The 17,933-nt window shown below is 39.8% G+C and overlaps 2 protein-coding genes across 2 annotated transcripts; both read left to right on the forward strand.

The window, feature by feature from the left end:
- Positions 1 to 1,513: 1,513 nt before the first annotated feature.
- On the forward strand, positions 1,514 to 17,891 carry LOC134658345 (zinc finger protein OZF-like). Its single transcript, XM_063513974.1, has 8 exons — positions 1,514 to 1,681; positions 1,875 to 2,514; positions 3,332 to 3,480; positions 4,057 to 4,181; positions 5,298 to 5,415; positions 5,844 to 5,959; positions 6,785 to 6,922; positions 17,764 to 17,891. Exons 1-8 carry the CDS (start codon positions 1,577 to 1,579, stop codon positions 17,852 to 17,854), a joined length of 1,482 nt encoding a protein of 493 aa, XP_063370044.1. The 5' UTR covers positions 1,514 to 1,576; the 3' UTR covers positions 17,855 to 17,891.
- LOC134658479 (uncharacterized) lies at positions 10,947 to 12,188 on the forward strand. The gene has a single exon (XM_063514163.1). It carries the CDS (start codon positions 10,947 to 10,949, stop codon positions 12,186 to 12,188), a length of 1,242 nt encoding a protein of 413 aa, XP_063370233.1.
- Positions 17,892 to 17,933: the final 42 nt, after the last annotated feature.

A 17,933-nucleotide genomic window follows, 5' to 3' on the forward strand; every position in this document is an offset into this window, starting at 1 on the left:
GTAAAAACGTGATAAGGTCAATTCATAGCAAAGGCATGAAAGCCTCATAAGAGGTAGTGGCAAAACGTCTCAGGTCGGGCCCCTGGCCGCGTAGCCAACATGCCAATCGCTTACGCTCCGTAGCAATTGAAACGCAACTGCCACTGTCGCACTAATATGGAAGAGTGATAGAGTGACACAAAGCGATTCGATGGCGAAGCGATAGCGATCGTCACCTTGGCTAGGCCGCCTGGTTCGAGAAAGGCCTTAATTTGACCGATAGTCCTAAAAGCCTCAAAGCACACCGCAAGGCATTGCCCATTTGATAAATTTGCCACCGGCAGATAGTTTACGTCACTTGAGCCTCACCGAGTCTCCGTGCTTGTAGGCACAATCCTCGCCCCAAACAGTCACTCCACAACAATTTCTCTTTTGTTTTTTTGCCAGGATGCGCACACGCAGCTATCGCACGGAAACCAACCATTTATTCCAAAAAGGCCTAAGCACTTAAACGATCATAAACATTTACCCGATTTCGCACCTTATCTCGTTGGAATAAAGAATATTTTTGTACACATATTTATGACTCCGACTGTGCATATAAGTCAGCTTGGTCTGGTACGGTAGCGATATTCTAGTGAATGCTATCTGTTGGTATTTACGAGGGAGATTATAAAGAATTTTGATAATTAGTTATCAAAACCGCCCCTAACGATTTGTGAATCACTCGTTATAGTGAAAAAGTGGGATTTTTAGGGAATATTTCATTTTAATGTCATTTATAGTTGCTATACCTACCTATGCGTTTTTTAACCCTTGCATTGCATTACAATATAAACAGGTACCAAGAAATGATGTGGAGGATGGTACAAGTTGAACAAGTTTGTTTAACCATACCATACCTATACCTGGCCTGGTGTATCAATTTGGAATTTTGATAATAGAAAGTTTGAAAAATGTAGGCGCTTAGAATCGAGCTCCGATACAAATTTAGAATTTCGCGCCTTTTTCTGCTCTTCTTTTGTCTCCATGAGGAAGACTCCAGTGTCCGAGGAGGAGCAGGATCATGTCCAAGAGGTTGCATTAGAGGCAGTAATAATCAATTTTCGTTTCTTATTTTTTTAAGTACCTAGAAAAAAAAAACAATGTTTTGAAGTTAAAAATTGAAATACGCTCCTGACTGACACAACGGATTGGCTTAAAGGACTCGCATCCAGGCCATAACTGTTTAAAAAAAAAAAAAGACGCAACGGAGTACGTTCGAAAACTAAAAGGAATCACTTCATTCAGTCAAGCTCGTTTTGTTTAAACCTATATATTTATAAGCATTTAAATGATATATCATACTAAATATATAACTGTTTGTAATAAAAACAATTTTCAATTATTTATATTTTACGCATTGTATAATATTGTAAAGTAATTATTTCGATTTCATTCCGCAATATATTTAACTGGAAAATTCTGAACGTTACTTATTATTTACAGTAATACTCGTTTCTCGTTTGTTTTGGTTTTGTTATTTAATATTTATCGAAAGAAACAAAAGCAAAAGATATGATTAAATTAAATACAGATTATGGATTAAAGCTTTACAATGTCCGACATTTGCAGACTCTGTTTATCGTTTTCTAGTGATAATATGCGGCCATTAACCGATTGTGATGGTATCGTGTATAACAGCATAAGTTTTAAGATCCATGTAAGTTATATTTCAGACTAATTAACGTGTTATTTTTAATATAATTAACATTGGATAAGGCACCTAACTGTTTTCACTTAAATTTAATTCATTACTTAGTAATAAATATGCAAGGAATATTTAATTAATGGTAAAGTATGACGACTATTTAATAACTGTTGAATCACTGTGTATTTATTATTGCATTTTACAGATTCCCTTAAACAATGTATTTCCAAATCATATATGCGGCGTATGTGTTAATAAGATGACCGATTTTAATAATTTCTGCTTGCAAGTACAAAAAAACGAGGAAAATCTGCTCAAAGAACTGAACAAAGGAAAATACGCTTTAGACAAATTTTACGAACAATTAAAAAATAAAATCAAACAAGAAAACACACTGATACATGAAAATCAAGAAGCCATTGACAGTGTAAAAGAAAATGAAGTAAAAATTAAGACTGAAGTTATTAATTCCGACTGTGATACTGATTTTGATCCCGAAGATGATGTACCACTTTTGAAAACAAGAGATAGTAATATTGGACACACAGACACAAATGTTACTAAAACTGAAATAGAGATTAAAGAGACAAATGTTTCTCCAAGAATTTTTAGTTTTAAATGTCTTACATGTTTTGAAATATTTATTAGTCAAAATAAATTGTTAAATCATTACAACAGTGTACATAAAGTCAAAGCGGAAACTAAAGGAAATCAGTATACACAAATTGATAGTGATGAAAAAATATACAAATGTAATAAATGTGACAAAACCTATGATAATGTAAGATCGGTAAATAAACATGCTAAAACACATTGTGACGAAAATTTCCATTGTAAACTTTGCGGTAAGTACATTGCATACATTGCACTATTTTATATTGAATGAATCCTCCAACGCGAGGCTAATAGTGAGTTATTGCTGTCTAAATGAAATATTTACAAATACAAATACAAGATAAGATAAGATAAAGTTTACTAAGTTCAAAAGGTTACATCACATACATAATTTCTTAAGATATGTTACATAGGATTCTCTGTCCAAGATCTTTCGCTGATACTTAAATTAGGTATAAACCTGAGCTATAAGTACCAGCTACCAAATACAAATTATTTATTTGCCAGAATACAGTGGGTATGTTGATGGTGACATAAAATTAGAAGTGCTGTGTACTCTACTCACAATTGAGCAAAATATAAAATATACTTGGTCAAGCAAATCTTGTCTGTAGAAAAAGGCGGCAAATTTGAAAAATCGCGGATTCGCAACACTACGGTTGAATTGTTCGAAAATCGCGTGTCATTTATATCTTATCTGTGGAACTGTTTTGTTTACATTTCATCGTTGTTCGATGTACATTGCTGCTTTTGGTTTGTTTCCTAGGGATACCATACTTTAGTTTGTTTTACATTGCTACTGACATATCCTGCTTGACAGACTATATTGTAACAAATACTTCTTTAACATTGCCTAAACCGCTAATAAGTTTGCATTAAGACCATCTGTTGTTACCTCTATCCAATTATCATTGTTTATGTTTCTCTACATGTAATGTTAACTGTGTGATGCACACCTCAATAAAGAGTATTGTATTGTATATTTTTTTGTGTTGTATATTTTCGAGTAGACTATAAAAAATATTTTTGGTTTTTTGATCACTACAGGAAGGACATATAAAACTGTGTCAGAAATCATAAGACATGGCAGAGCTCACAATGGTATGAAAATGTCTTGCTCATTGGGATGTGGCTTTGCTACAGTGTACTCCGGAGCCCTGAAGAGTCATGAGCGAAGGCACAAGGAGGAATTTAAGGTAATCCTTTGATTTATTCTATACACTATACACTACACTACATGCATACTTTATAGAAACATGATCTGACAATTTTACTAAAGTCTATTTTTTTATTCGGTAGACTGAAATGACAGCTAATTGTATGAACATGAAATGTCATTTCATACTATTAACTGTCATTTCAGTCTACCGAATAAAAAAATAGACTTTAGAGAGACTACACACACACACACACACACACGCACACATACCACATACACACACACACACACACACACACACACACACACACTGGGGAGCTTATTCTATAAAGTGTTATATGTAAATACTGCAAATAAATTGACTGCATGTTGTGCATGATATTAAAATATTGTACACCATAAATATGGTAGACTGCGGAAAAGGATTTATCTTAATTAGTGTTATATAAAACCATTTTGAAAACCTTCGAAAGAGACATAACATAGGGCTGGTCCCTAAAATATATAAAAGTTAAAAAAAAGTCATATAACTTATGAATACATAAAAAAATTAAAAGATCTATACGTACAATAAAAAGAAGCCACCTTAATTATCAATTGCTGTATTTTCTAGTTCAAATGTGAGACCTGTGGAAAGAGCTTCCAAGTGAAGACCTGGTATGAACAGCATCAGAACATACACACTGGGGCTAAACCATACACCTGCGATATATGCGGAACGGCGTTTCATATGGACAGGTGGGTATAATCGCAAAACTAAACTAACTCGGCTCAGCGACCCAAAGAGGATCTTGGCCTCCGAAACGAGAGCACACCATTTTTCCCGATCCTGCGCCGTTTCCTGCCAATTATCGGCTTGAAGCTGAAAGCTGACAGATCCGCTTCCACGCTGTCTCCCCAGCGGTATCGGTAACCAGTCGGTCTTCCCAGGTACGCCCTCTTGGCATGCTCGTGAAGTTGACCACCCCATATCGTTTGCCCGCAAATGGCATATCTATATCGTTAGTTCATCGTTAGTTCACGTTTGTTCAGTAGGTAAAATCGTAAGGACCCGATTCCATCATCGATTTTTTTTAAAAACAAAATGGGGGTGGCTGTCTTCACGCTAGCCACCCCATACCACTTTTTGCAAGTTTTTTTGGTCTAGATAGCAAGATATTCGTTAGTTCATGATTGTTCAGGCATTGGAATCGTTTGGACCCGATTCCTTCATTTTTTTATTTTTTTTAAAGTGGGGTGGCTGTCTTCACGCTAACCTCTATGCAGCTCGGTCCTCTCCCATACCCAACATAATCGCAAAAAACCTACGAATTTTGTAGGAACTTCTGTAACAGGGTAATTTAACCTCCTAAGTCTGTACATTACAATGTACATATTTGTTGCAATTTAATTTGAACTTTTCATAAAATAGAGTGCCTACCATTTCTTTTGTTTCATTGCTTTTGCATTTACTGCCAGGTGTGTGCACTATCCTTAGTCGCTTTTCGCTACATACGGTTTTTTCCCATGTTATCGGTTACGCTACGCTCGTAGCGCGTAGCAACCGCTGGCACTGAATGTGTTAAAGAACAAGGTTCAATTTAAAAACTTTCTATGGCGGGTCTTACGTGGTAAGGAGATTTTTACAAATGACACGAAATTTTCACAATTTTTTTGCGATCTAAGACAGTTTTATTTATTAATATGTGACGTTATCTATGAAAAGGGACCTTATTGTCGATGGCGCTTACGCCTTTGTTAACGAATGCTCCGATATAAATACAATGCCGCGCGACGCTGAGCGGCGTAAGCGCCATCGACAATAAGGTTCCTTCTCATAGATAATGCCCCATATTACTATTTCCTATGTAACAGGTACCTGAAGGCTCATTGCAGTGCCGTGCACCCTGAAGCGTCCTCAAAGAAACGTTACGTGTGCGTACACTGCTCCAAGCCTTGCGGGACTATGAAGGCACTTACGAGGCATTTGAAGGTACAAAAAAAACCCGGCTAGACAAAAAAAAAATACGTTAAAAAACCACAGACGAACAAACTGATATTTTGAAAGTCTTAGGGTTCATTGGTGACTACGAAATCTTATAAAGCGAGAACAAACTTCTTAGTTAAGTCATGTTCCTTTATTAAGGTGTGCAATAAAATTATTGTTATGTTTGTTTTTGTTAACATTTATTGCCTGAATATTCTACACTTACTTTATGAATTACCACGAGTTAAATCACTTTCTTTTCGGGCACCTTGGGCTCACGACTGCTAGTAGTAATTTAGACAGTTCTGAGAGCGAGAAAGAAAATGTTTCATGCGTTAGGGAAAGTTATCACGATTGTGACTGTCAGACTGTTTTGTGAGTGAAAATTTATGTGTAAAAAAAATAGCACTTTTTATTATTTGATTATGTTTCAGGAGCATGGTATAACATACAGTGTACTGTGCGATCTGTGTGGTAAAACATTATCCAGCTCAGAGCAACTCGCGATCCACAAGAGGCTACACACAGGCGTGAAACCATATTCCTGCAGGTCTGCTCACAATTTAGTGTTGCCATTTTAATCTAATACCTTTAAACGAGCAATTCTTGTTTATTTATTTATTTCTATATATATATTTCAGGGATCTCGAAAACAGCTCTAACGATTTCGATGAAATTTGCTATACGGGGGTTTTGGGGGCGAAAAATCGATCTAGCTAGGTCTTATCTCTGGGAAAACGCGCATTTTCGAATATTTATATATTTTCCGAGCGAAGCTCGGTCACCCAGATATTTACTTTTAATCGTTCATACGTTCATATATAGTGTGGAAAACACCACTTCACTCAGTCAGTAAGAATCAAGAAAATTAAATTATACTTTCTTTTGGGTGCTATTACTAGGGTAAGACAAAGACAGTGTAATTCTCTCTGTTTATGTTTGAAATGTCGTGTTGCGCGCGCTTAAGCGAAACACCCCGCCAATAGGGTCCACACAAAACGAGCTGCCTCGCGAGGAAATTTGCCGCGCGAGGCAGTTCGGTCGGTGGAGACGTGCCCCGCCCGAGGCAATGCGGCCGAGGCACATCTACACAACTGCTTCGCGCAGCAATTTCGTTCCGTGTGGACCAGCCTAATCAATATTCGTACATCATTACCGGCATCAAAATGACCTTAATTGTAAATAACAAAACTGGCCAGCTTCTATTTCTGCTCGCAGCGGATATACCGTAACGTTTTAGAAAGAAAAAGATACCATATTGTCTTATTTTAAGGATTATTTATTACCATATTAAATACCAAGAAAGCTTTTGTCTGGAGATGTCGCATAACTGAAAATATTAGCAGTGTTTTGTATTTTATACCCTTAATTTCAGCATATGCCACAAAGCTTTCGCAAGACGCTCAAATCTAAAACTACACCACATCACGCACAGCGGGGAACGCGCGCACGCTTGTACAGCGTGCGGCAAGCGCTACAGCCAGCGTAGCACGCTGCACAGACACGTGCACAGGTATAGCTGTCTCACTCTAACTGTATAGCTGTCTCTACTGACACTTCACCACATCACGCACAGCAGGGGACGCGCGCACGCGCACCCAACGTAGCACGCTGCACAGACATGCATGTGTCTGTGCCACAGACACATGCATGACATGCATAGGTACTACCTACCTGGTGTATTTAACGCCTAATTTCATAACCCAACCAACTCACAGAACTTTTGTTTTAGAAATCATGGCCATCTGTATAGTGACGCCTTTAAGAAGTTTAAAAGTAAATGGCACTGTACTGTGTATACACACATAAACATTTTCATTGTGGTTTTGTACCTGTAACAGCGGTTAAACGAGCCTATTTTGAGTTTTGAAGATAAAAATATACCTACCTACAGCCACAGAATAAATAATAGTACTAAGTACAGAATACTCACTCTCTTAACAAAACGCGTCTGTTACGATCAGCCACAGACATACAATTCGCGCTCGCGCTTGACAGACAGCTTAAGTGTGCGAAAGGGAAGCCATCGCGTATATGAACATCCCATGAGTGCGAAAAAGTCAGACTACCAATGAGAAAACGTAACCACTTTTGAGTTTGACGACGGCCGCGGACGGCCAAGAGCGTATCACGGTAATTTTCAAATTGAAAAATATACACGGATTAGGACGAAAAGTATTAAATAAAGTAATTCAGTGAAGATGGTGTCTTGTAGTGTGCCGGATTTCAGTGTTACAGTGCCAAATAATCCAAGCAAATACTCATTTCAGAGGATTTATGATATTCCGAGCGAAATTTTCATAACGATATTTTGTCAAATTAACAGCGTAAAAAGTGTAAGAAGCCGGTTTATAAAGTTCATTATAAGTTTTTCTTCCTTCGTGTGCTGTTAGCGCTGTTGGCAGCACCGCCACCTTCGAGCCAACCAATGATGTGTTAGAACGCAGCCCTGCATCTCCAGGATGCCAACATGCACGGCGAGGTCAGCGGCCAACCAGAAAGCGCGATGCTGGCGCCAGAGTTTCGCCTATGCAACGCATCTCCAGGCAGCGCGCCGCAAGCATCACTCTCTTGCATTCTAACCACCGTACCCATCGCGCGTGTCCTAGACTTATAAAGAACCTTATATATTGTACTCATTGAATACCATTAAAAATGGTAATTTAATTTAACATTTGTTTTATTTAAATAGCGCCAAAAGGGCGCAAACATAAATTGGTGACCGTGACAGGACACGCGCGGAATATTTTGAGCCTTTTTACAGTGCCTGAGCAAAGGCCGCCATCTTGGGACGCTGTGGGCCTGGAGCCGGCGTCGACGCAAGCTACCAACCAACAACACCGCGTGCCATCGCCGCCAGCTCAAGATAAACCCGAAGACACAAGAGGGAAGGCAGCGGCGACTGGGTCCGGTTCAAAACTACGAGGAGCGTCGGCGCATAGCAACAAGGCGGCAGCGCGTGGCGGCTGGCGAATCGAGGAAAGTGCCGTGAGGGGTGCCCAACATAACCCGTTTTTTACCTTACCCCTTACCACCTAACCACTTACCTTACCTTTGCCATTCTTACCTTAAATACCTTTTGCCTTAACTTTAAACTTAAAATCCTTTTGGTAATTAAAACTCAACTTAAATTTCTTTGCGTAAATTGTAACGTAAATTCAACATTCCCAATAATAATTTAGTACCTACATTGACTTTGACCTTTACTTAACCTCACTTGACAACTTACTTTAAACTCAAATACCATTGAATTCCCTTACAACCTAACCTTAAAAGAGTGCTTATTGTGTAATTATTGCCTTCATTTGTGTTTTACTTTCAGAATAGTTCTTCAAAGTGTGATAATCGTGTGCGGGCTCGCTTTCTGCCACGTTGGCATATACCTACTGTTAACAGTGTTAAGCATCTGTTAAACTTTATTTCTGCTTAAATGCCTATCGGGGCTTTCTTAATTTCATTTAAACTATAGTGAAGTGCTATTATTCATTCCATTTAAAATTTAAAGACGTACTTTTCTAAAAACCAGTGAAATTGCATGAGCCTTTTTTTATTTCGTGACGAAACCTTTTTAATCACGCATTCACGCTTAATTCATTTGCACTTAAAGGCCCAAACGTGTGTTCTCTTAAAATTTGACTTTCTTAATTGTATTCCGAGTACTTTCGCTGACCTAATCAGATTCTTTTTAACTTCACCGCTGCTTGCATCTTGGTTTGTGTTCGCATATGCACATATTCGTTTGCACAATTTCAGTGGGCAACCTGTCGAAGTGCGTGCCGCGTGCCACGAATACATCGTGCCACGCCCACATCTATCACCACGTGGCAAGTTGTCCAGTGTGAAGCCGCAAGCTGCTGCGACACACCAAGGGCACCTCTGCGTAGCTGTTGAAGTCACTAAGGGGCGTAAGCTGTTTTGCCAATTTTTATTTTCTTACGTGGATAACTTTAAACTTGCATTTAAATTAAAATTTTGTTAGACTTGCTAGCTCAGCTAAAAACATAATTCAACATGACTGAAGCAGCAAAAAGGGAAGCTCTTTTGGCAGAACTACGTGTTAAACGTGGCTCCATAAAGGGTCAGGTTTCTAAATTCCGTGGCTACTTAAAAACAATTACAGATGATGAAGTGCTAACCGGTGTTAAATTCAATGAGCTGACCTTAAGATTAAATAAAGTTATAGAGTTATCCACGCGCCTTGACGAGCTGCAAACTTCGATAGAAGTAGCTAACTCTGACAATCTTGACAGTGAACTTTTAGAACGGGACACTAATGAGACTCATATTAACACTGCTATAGCTACAGCTCAGAGTATACTTGAACGCTCTCAGGCTCAAAAAATGTCACCGGAGACTTCTGTTAAAACCTGTTCTTCAGGAGGCTGTCACTCGGAGCATCTCGGCTTCAAGCTCCCTCAAATTAAAATCTCTAAATTTGACGGATCTTATTATAAATGGATGGAATTCAAAGACCTTTATGAATCTTTAATTCATAATAATGAACACATTAAGCCTATCCATAAGTTTCATTATCTGAGTTCCTATCTTGAGGGAGAGGCTTCGAGAGTCATAGCAAATTTAGAAGTTTCCGCTGCCAACTACACTGAAGCCTGGAAACTTTTATGTGACAGGTTCAGTAACAAAAGGCAACTGATTACTAACCACTTAAATGCTTTATTTAATTTAGAGCCCATACAGCGAGAATCTGATAAATCATTAAGATTTTTAAGCGACCATGTTACTAAAAACCTCCGTGCCCTTAAAACATTGGGGCAACCAACGGAGCACTGGGATACAATGTTAGTACATTTGTTAGCGGCTAAATTGGACACTAATACTAATTCAAAATGGGAAGAGCATAGAAACACTCTTAAGGAGTGGCCCACACTTGAAGATTTTAGGGAATTTTTAAAGAATCGTGCAGATATTTTAGAAAACCTATACCGCTCAAAGCGGGACAAACAAGCTAACCACAAGCCAGAGCCTGTGGCTAATAAAACTTCATTTAAACATGATAAAAACATAAAAACCTTCATGATTTCAGAGAAACAAAGTGACAACAAGGGTCGGCCGTGCGTCGTGTGCCATGGCGATCACAGGGTGTACGACTGCCCAGTCTTTAGAAAAATGTCAGTCGACGAGCGCTGGGCGCGGGCGTCCACCCTGAAGCTGTGCCATGTCTGCCTCCGACCGGACCACGAGACCCGCGCTTGCAAGTTAAACGGCTGTCGCGTATGTAAGAGACGACACAATACATACCTACACACCTCACCAACTAACACTTCTAATAGTGGAGCTAACATGGAACAGACAGTTCAGTCTACCGATAGTGCTAGGGTTAATGTAGGGTAACTAGGGCTGTCATCCGAGCTGTCCGACTGCCGTCGTTGGTGGTCGTGTCCACTGCGCACTTATTTATTTATTCATAACAATAAAATTGTAACGGTGTCAAATCAGTGTCAGCACTTTTCTTATAAACTGTGAATATACGCGGAGTTATACAGACTGTGTAATGGATACAATTTCACAACGTTGCGATGACTGGTAGAGACGCATTTAATAGAAGTTCACGAACTCTGCGAAGCCCTCCTCCAGAAAGAAGACCGGCTATGGAAACTGCCCAAGGAACCCCGGTAGCCGTAGCACCAGCCGAAGGACCCGAAATTGTATCAACTGCCGAAATCCAGAATTGGATATCCGAAATTGAAAGGCGCCTTAATGAAATTTGCACCATTTCAAATGAGGGCAAGTTAAATTCAGACCAAAAAATTAGAATAAACACGCTTAGTAAAAGCGTTTTGGGCGGAATCTCTCAAATGGCTGTTCAGTATCAAGCGGTCAAACAGAATTTCTTACTTTGCCAAGCTCAAGTGAATACCCTGTCCCAGCAAAAAAACATTAGCACCCAACTTCATGAAATCAAGCAGCGCCTGGAAGCTAAAACAACAACCGAAGCAAAACAATCCTTCGCCGATATGGTCAGGACCGGGAAAAGTTCAGCTGTGGTGCCCACCAATACTAGCAGCATCGCTATTTACCCTGCAGATAAAGAAAAATCTAGTGAGGATACCAAACACCTGATCCAAAACTTAATCAAGCCAGAGGCCCTAAAACTTCACGTTCGCGGTATGAGGAAGACAAAGAATGGTGGTATCATAATCAGCACTGATAGAAAGGATGACCTCGAAAAGCTTAAAGCATCTCAGCAGCTTCAGCAATCGGGACTTAAAGTGGAAGACACGACCAAAAGGAGACCGAAGATAATCATACTAGGAGTCCCGACAAATATGACCGAAAAAGAGGTATTCGATTGTATTTTCGAACAAAACTTTGTGGACCTTCAACCGAGTCTCTCCAGGGACATATTTATGAGCTCAGTGAAACTTAGTCATAAATCAGGAAAAAATGACTTATCCACCTGCAACTACATTCTAGAATGCACAGCCGAAATACGACGAATGCTTATACAACAACAACGCGTTTTTATTAATTGGACATCTTGCCCAGTACGAGACTTTACTCTCTTGACCAGGTGTTATTTTTGCCATTTATACGGCCATTCGGCTAAATATTGCAGAGATACAGCACCTACGTGTGGACATTGTGGGTCATCAGGACACAGTATAAAAGAGTGCACAAAACAAGGCGATCCTCCCAAATGCGCTACATGTCAACGCTTTAAGAAGCCGTGCAATCATAAAACCGGAGACGAGCAGTGTCCAGCGATGAAATTTGCGCAAATTAGATATTTAAATTCCATAAACTATGAAGGCGACTAGAGCGCCGCGATTAAACGCCATTTGCTGCACATATCAACAAAGGTAGATAACGCAAACAACGTCTTACTTGATGAGCTACATTGAATTTAAAATTAGGATAGACTTATTTGTACAAATTGAATAGTTATGTCACGACTTAACATTTTTTATAGTAGAACATAGTCACTTAGTTTATTGTTATTATAAATAATATTTTTGTTAACTTAAGCATTTCCCCACTTACTCATTGACCTACAAAATCTGCATACCTAAGATACAAGTAAATGTTTACTTAGTTTAGGTATGTTTATTAAATTATATTTAGCAATTGAAAATAAAATTATAGTTGGTATTTTAGTTCTAACTTTATTAAAGTGTATTAGAAAATAATATGTATGAATGTCCTATTACTTAAGTATATATTGCAAAATTACCAGTGTAAAAATCAAACTAGCATAAGTTTTATTGAATAAATATTATCTTATCTTATCTTATCTTAATGTAGCCTGCGCCTCCACTATGCTAACTTCTGACAGTGCAGAGGTGCATCACACCTTCACTGCTAATACTTTGCTTACCAATAGCGAAGCATTGCTCTCAACTGCTCTAATTGAAATAGTTAACCCTTTCAACAATAAAAAAGAAACTGTGAAGTGTCTGTTGGATAGCTGCTCACAGTCTAATTATCTTACTGAAGCATTAAGACAACGCTTGCAACTTGATCTTCAGCCTCTAACTGCCTCAAATGTTACAGGAATAGGAAATACGCCTCTGACCTATAAGCCTGTACGTTGTGCAGCTCATATTAAATCTAAATTAAGCGATTTCAATGCCAATCTTGACTTTCTAGTTTTAGACCAAATAACTGATCGCTTCCCACTAAAATATGTTGACGTTAGTCAACTTAATTTACCTGCTACTATGCAGCTTGCAGACCCAACTTTTAATGTGCCATCCCAAATTGATATGCTGTTGGAAGTGGAAATGTTTTGGTCAATTGTAACAGGTGCTGCAAAAACAATGCCAACGAGCAAGCGCACCTTCCTAATCCCATCTAAACTTGGGTGGCTAGTAGCTGGCCCGGTAGAGGGAGCCACTACACATGTAAATTCGGTAACCACACGTAGCCATCTTTGCTTAGCTGATCTGTCGGCCCAAATGACAAAGTTTTGGGAGACAGAGGAGCTGCCGTCAGAGGCGGACTCCATCAAAAATGGGAGTGAGTTCGACTCTCACCCCATAGAAAAACACTTTGTTGAAAATACCTATCGCCAATCTGACGGCAGGTTTGTAGTGCGTTTACCTTTAAAAGATACACCAGACTGCCTAGGCAACACATTCAACATAGCTAAAAAGCGCTTATTTAACTTAGAAAAGCGTTTTAGTAAACAGCCTGAGCTTAAATCAATGTATGTTGATTTCATAAATGAATATAGGGATTTAGGGCATCTGTCGGAGTCTAAGCAATGTTATACAGCCAACCACCTCCCTCATCACCCTGTGATGAAGGAGAGTGAATCTACTCGCTTAAGAACTGTGTTCAACGCTAGTTGCCCAACCTCCTCTGGTTATTCTATCAATGATATTCAGTTGGTAGGACCAAATATCCAAAACTCACTGTTTGAAATATTGCTTAGATTCCGTCAGTACAGGTATGTGCTCTCGGGTGACATAGAAAAACAATACAGGCAAATTTTAATGAATGAAATGGACAGAAACCTACAAGTGATTCTATGGCGCGAAGACGAGCACCTACCTATACGCTCTCTCACTTTAAATACAGTAACGTATGGCTTTGCGTCGGCGAGCTGGCTAGCGGCTCGCTGTTTGTGGCAGTTAGGGGCTGAGAGCAAGGATCCTTTGGTTAGGACCATTATACAAAATGATTTTTACTGTGATGACTTATTAACAGGCGCAGACTCTGAATCAGAGCTGCTTCATATACAGGCCGGCGTCTCACAGTCTTTAGCCTCTGGTTGTTTCAATTTGCGTAAATACCGTTCGAATTCAAACGCGTTACTAAAGTCAGATTTCATTAATCAAGATGATCATCTAGCTTTGAGTCAAGCTTGTCAAACACTTGGACTGGGGTGGCAACCCAGCCAAGATATATTAAACTTTTCAATTAAAAATGATCACTCTGATGAAACAATTACAAAACGAACAATTTTGTCTAAAACGTTCCAAGTATTTGATCCCTTAGGTCTTTTAAGCTTGTGCACAGTCAAACCTAAGATATTAATACAAACTTTGTGGAAAGAAGGCAAATCTTGGGACGAGCCAGTTTCGCCTGAAATACAGCGAATCTGGTCGCGATTTATAAAAAAATTGCATCACATTAAAGGACTCAGTATACCTAGATATGTATTGTGCGAGGCGCCCTCCACAATAGAACTACATTGCTTTTCTGACGCTGCAGAGACTGCATATGCAGCCTGCATTTATGTAAAAACTATTTCTGACTCGGGTGAACAACAAGTCCACCTGCTGTGTGCGAAAGACAGAATAGCTCCAATCCGGCGCACAACTATACCACGATTAGAATTAGCTGGGTGCTTGTTAGCAGCACAAACATATGCAGCCGTAGTAGGAGCCTGGAGACGTCCTGTCTCTCGCACAATATTCTGGACTGACTCTAGCTGCTGCCTGGCTTGGCTAAAGACAGACAGATCCAAACTAAAAACTTTTGTAGCAAACAGAGTAGCCGCTATAGCCAGTCTCACTCCCGGAGCCACCTGGAGACATGTACCTACAAAAGAAAATCCAAGTGATCTTGCAACGCGTGGTGTTGATCCACAGCATGTCTCTGGAAACGCTCTGTGGTGGAAGGGCCCCGAGTTTCTATTAAAGCCTGAAAATGAATGGCCAGAGCTAAATTCTGTCGAGCCGGAGGTCTTGCCAGAAATCAAACTAATGTCTATGCTTACAAGCACAGACGATGGACCATCTGTCATTGATTTTAATAGATTTTCTAAATATAAAAGGCTACAACATACTATGGCTTATGTGCGCCGTTTCATAAATAACTGTAAGCCCAGCCTGCCTAAATTAACTGGCTCGCTATCGCCACAAGAGCTTACAGACTCTTTGCATACTTTAGTTAAAATTGCACAACAGCAGTCATTTGCTTCTGAACTTGAAACGATGCGCAAAGGTCATAGGTTGAGTCCTAGATCACACATTATAACTCTGAACCCATTTTTGGACTCACAAGGTCTCTTGAGAGTCGGGGGAAGGCTAGATGCTTCAGATTGTAGTTACGAACAGAAGCATCCCATGTTATTACGTGCTAAACACACACTAACCAAACTCATTTTTACACATGAACACATACGTCTCTTACATGCAGGGCCACAGCTATTGCTATGCTCAGTACGGGACTTGATATGGCCAGTCGGGGGCAGAAACGTCGCAAGGAGCACGGCCCACAATTGTGTCACTTGTAAAAGAATCGCTGGCCAAACTTTAAAAAATATAATGGGCAATTTACCAGCGCAGCGCATAAATGCTGATTTTCCATTCACGTCAACAGCTGTTGACTTTGCAGGTCCTTATTTAATAACAGATCGCCGTGGACGTGGATGTAAAATCACTAAATGTTATCTGTGTCTATTTATATGCTTAAGATATAAATGTGTTCATTTAGAAGCTGTTAGCGACCTGTCTAAAGATGCATTTGTGCTGGCACTCCGCAGATTTATCGCCAGGCGCGGCAGACCTGCGGAGCTGTTTTGTGATAATGGTAGAAACTTTGTAGCTGCAGCCAAAGAGATAAATGATTTTTTTAAGTTATATGAAAACGATATATCTGATTTTGCAGCTGGTCAAGGTATAAAATTTAAATTTGCGCCAGCTTATGCTCCTAACTTTAATGGCTACGCGGAGGCCGGCATTAAAAGCGCCAAATTTCACCTCAAACGAGTTTTGGGCAATACACACCTTACCTTTGAGGAACTTTCGTCTCTTTTTAGCCAAGTGGAGGCAATTTTGAACAGTAGGCCTCTCTGCCCACTCTCCTCCTCCCCTAATGACTTTTACCCCCTTACTCCCGGGCACTTTCTCATTTTTAGGCCGCTCACGTCGCTGCCGGCTCCGCCACTGCAAGACCGGAACCCGAACCGCCTGGACCGCTTCCTGAGGCTAGAACAGCTGCGGCAACACTTCTGGAAACGCTGGTCGACCGAGTTCGTGTCCCTACTGCAACAACGCTACAAGTGGCGCGAGAGGCAACGCGATCTACAGCTCGGAGAGCTCGTACTCATTAAGGAGGAAGGCTTGCCGCCTTTGCTATGGCGCATGGGCAGATTCGTCAAACTATATAACGGAAAGGATGGCGTGCCGCGCGTAGCTGACATCAATACCGCTAGAGGGATAGTCAAGCGAGCACTCAACCGAATATGTCCGTTGCCTGAACAACAGAGAGAGTCCTGAAAGACCCTCGGCTTTCAGCGTCCCGGAGTATGTTAGCGCTGTTGGCAGCACCGCCACCTTCGAGCCAACCAATGATGTGTTAGAACGCAGCCCTGCATCTCCAGGATGCCAACATGCACGGCGAGGTCAGCGGCCAACCAGAAAGCGCGATGCTGGCGCCAGAGTTTCGCCTATGCAACGCATCTCCAGGCAGCGCGCCGCAAGCATCACTCTCTTGCATTCTAACCACCGTACCCATCGCGCGTGTCCTAGACTTATAAAGAACCTTATATATTGTACTCATTGAATACCATTAAAAATGGTAATTTAATTTAACATTTGTTTTATTTAAATAGCGCCAAAAGGGCGCAAACATGTGCTAATATTTTATCATATTAGTCTATAATTTAAAATATTTTGTGTAACAACATAACCTGTTACTTTACGCTAGGGCTTGACAAAATGTTCATATGACAGTATCGATAACTTGTCGGTATATTAACAGCTATGTAATTATTTCTTCACAAGACATCATTAAGATATTAGCTTTTATAACCGATTTCAAATAATAACGATTGTTATACCTTTTTGAAGGTGCTCATGTTTAGCGGTAAATTTAAACTTCACTTTCCAACACAGTAAGAGTTACATTAAGATAAGTCTGCAATGATTTTGATAACACACGCAGTGCAAGTGTTATTTGTACGTCATAATGTCGTAGAATTTTAACGTTTAAAATAACACATTTGAAAAAGTAGTCGATAAAGCAATCAAACATCGACAGATTATTAATATGTTGTAACATGACATCACTATTTTTGATCTCACATAGACAATTTACGCACACACTTGCATTTCATTTTTGGTCGCACTTTTGAAGATTGACAGTTGTTCTAGTCATATTAATTCTATGCGATCAGCACAGATATGGCCGCTAGGTGGCGACAGCGCCACGCGCGGCTTATGACTTTCCCCAAAATTGGGGCCGAACGGATGTACTTTTAGCTACCTGTAGCAAAGCGACGAAATCGCGGAGTGAGACACGCCTGCTACAGCGCCATCTAAGACAAATTGTTGTCGTCAACAATGATATGACTCGCGACGATTATCAGTCTTCTATATATTTACTTGCCTCTGGCTGTATGTAACCTTATTTATCATTTATTATTTAAATTATTTGTTACAGGCACCATTCATCCGAGAAGAAATGCCCAAAGTGTGATGCCACATTCACCACCCACACTGAACTTGAAGCTCATCAGAAAATTTGTTCTTGATGTTTTATACAATGTAGTAATAAATACTTTTTCGTAATTAACTTTTTTATTCCTTTTTTTATTTATTATTTATTTATTG

The sequence above is a fragment of the Cydia amplana genome, chromosome 22, assembly GCF_948474715.1.
Source record: "Cydia amplana chromosome 22, ilCydAmpl1.1, whole genome shotgun sequence".
Lineage (NCBI taxonomy): Eukaryota > Metazoa > Arthropoda > Insecta > Lepidoptera > Tortricidae > Cydia > Cydia amplana.

What these genes read in the sequence shown, in the direction of transcription:
- LOC134658479 (XM_063514163.1), top strand. Translation starts at nt 10,947, where the DNA reads ATGACTGGTAGAGACGCATTTAATAGAAGTTCACGAACTCTGCGAAGC.
- LOC134658345 (XM_063513974.1), top strand. Translation starts at nt 1,577, where the DNA reads ATGTCCGACATTTGCAGACTCTGTTTATCGTTTTCTAGTGATAATATG. An exon ending in CACTTACGAGGCATTTGAAG is followed by an intron (nt 5,416 to 5,843) that starts GTACAAAAAAAA and finishes ATTATGTTTCAG; the next exon opens with GAGCATGGTATAACATACAG. An exon ending in CTGCACAGACACGTGCACAG is followed by an intron (nt 6,923 to 17,763) that starts GTATAGCTGTCT and finishes TATTTGTTACAG; the next exon opens with GCACCATTCATCCGAGAAGA.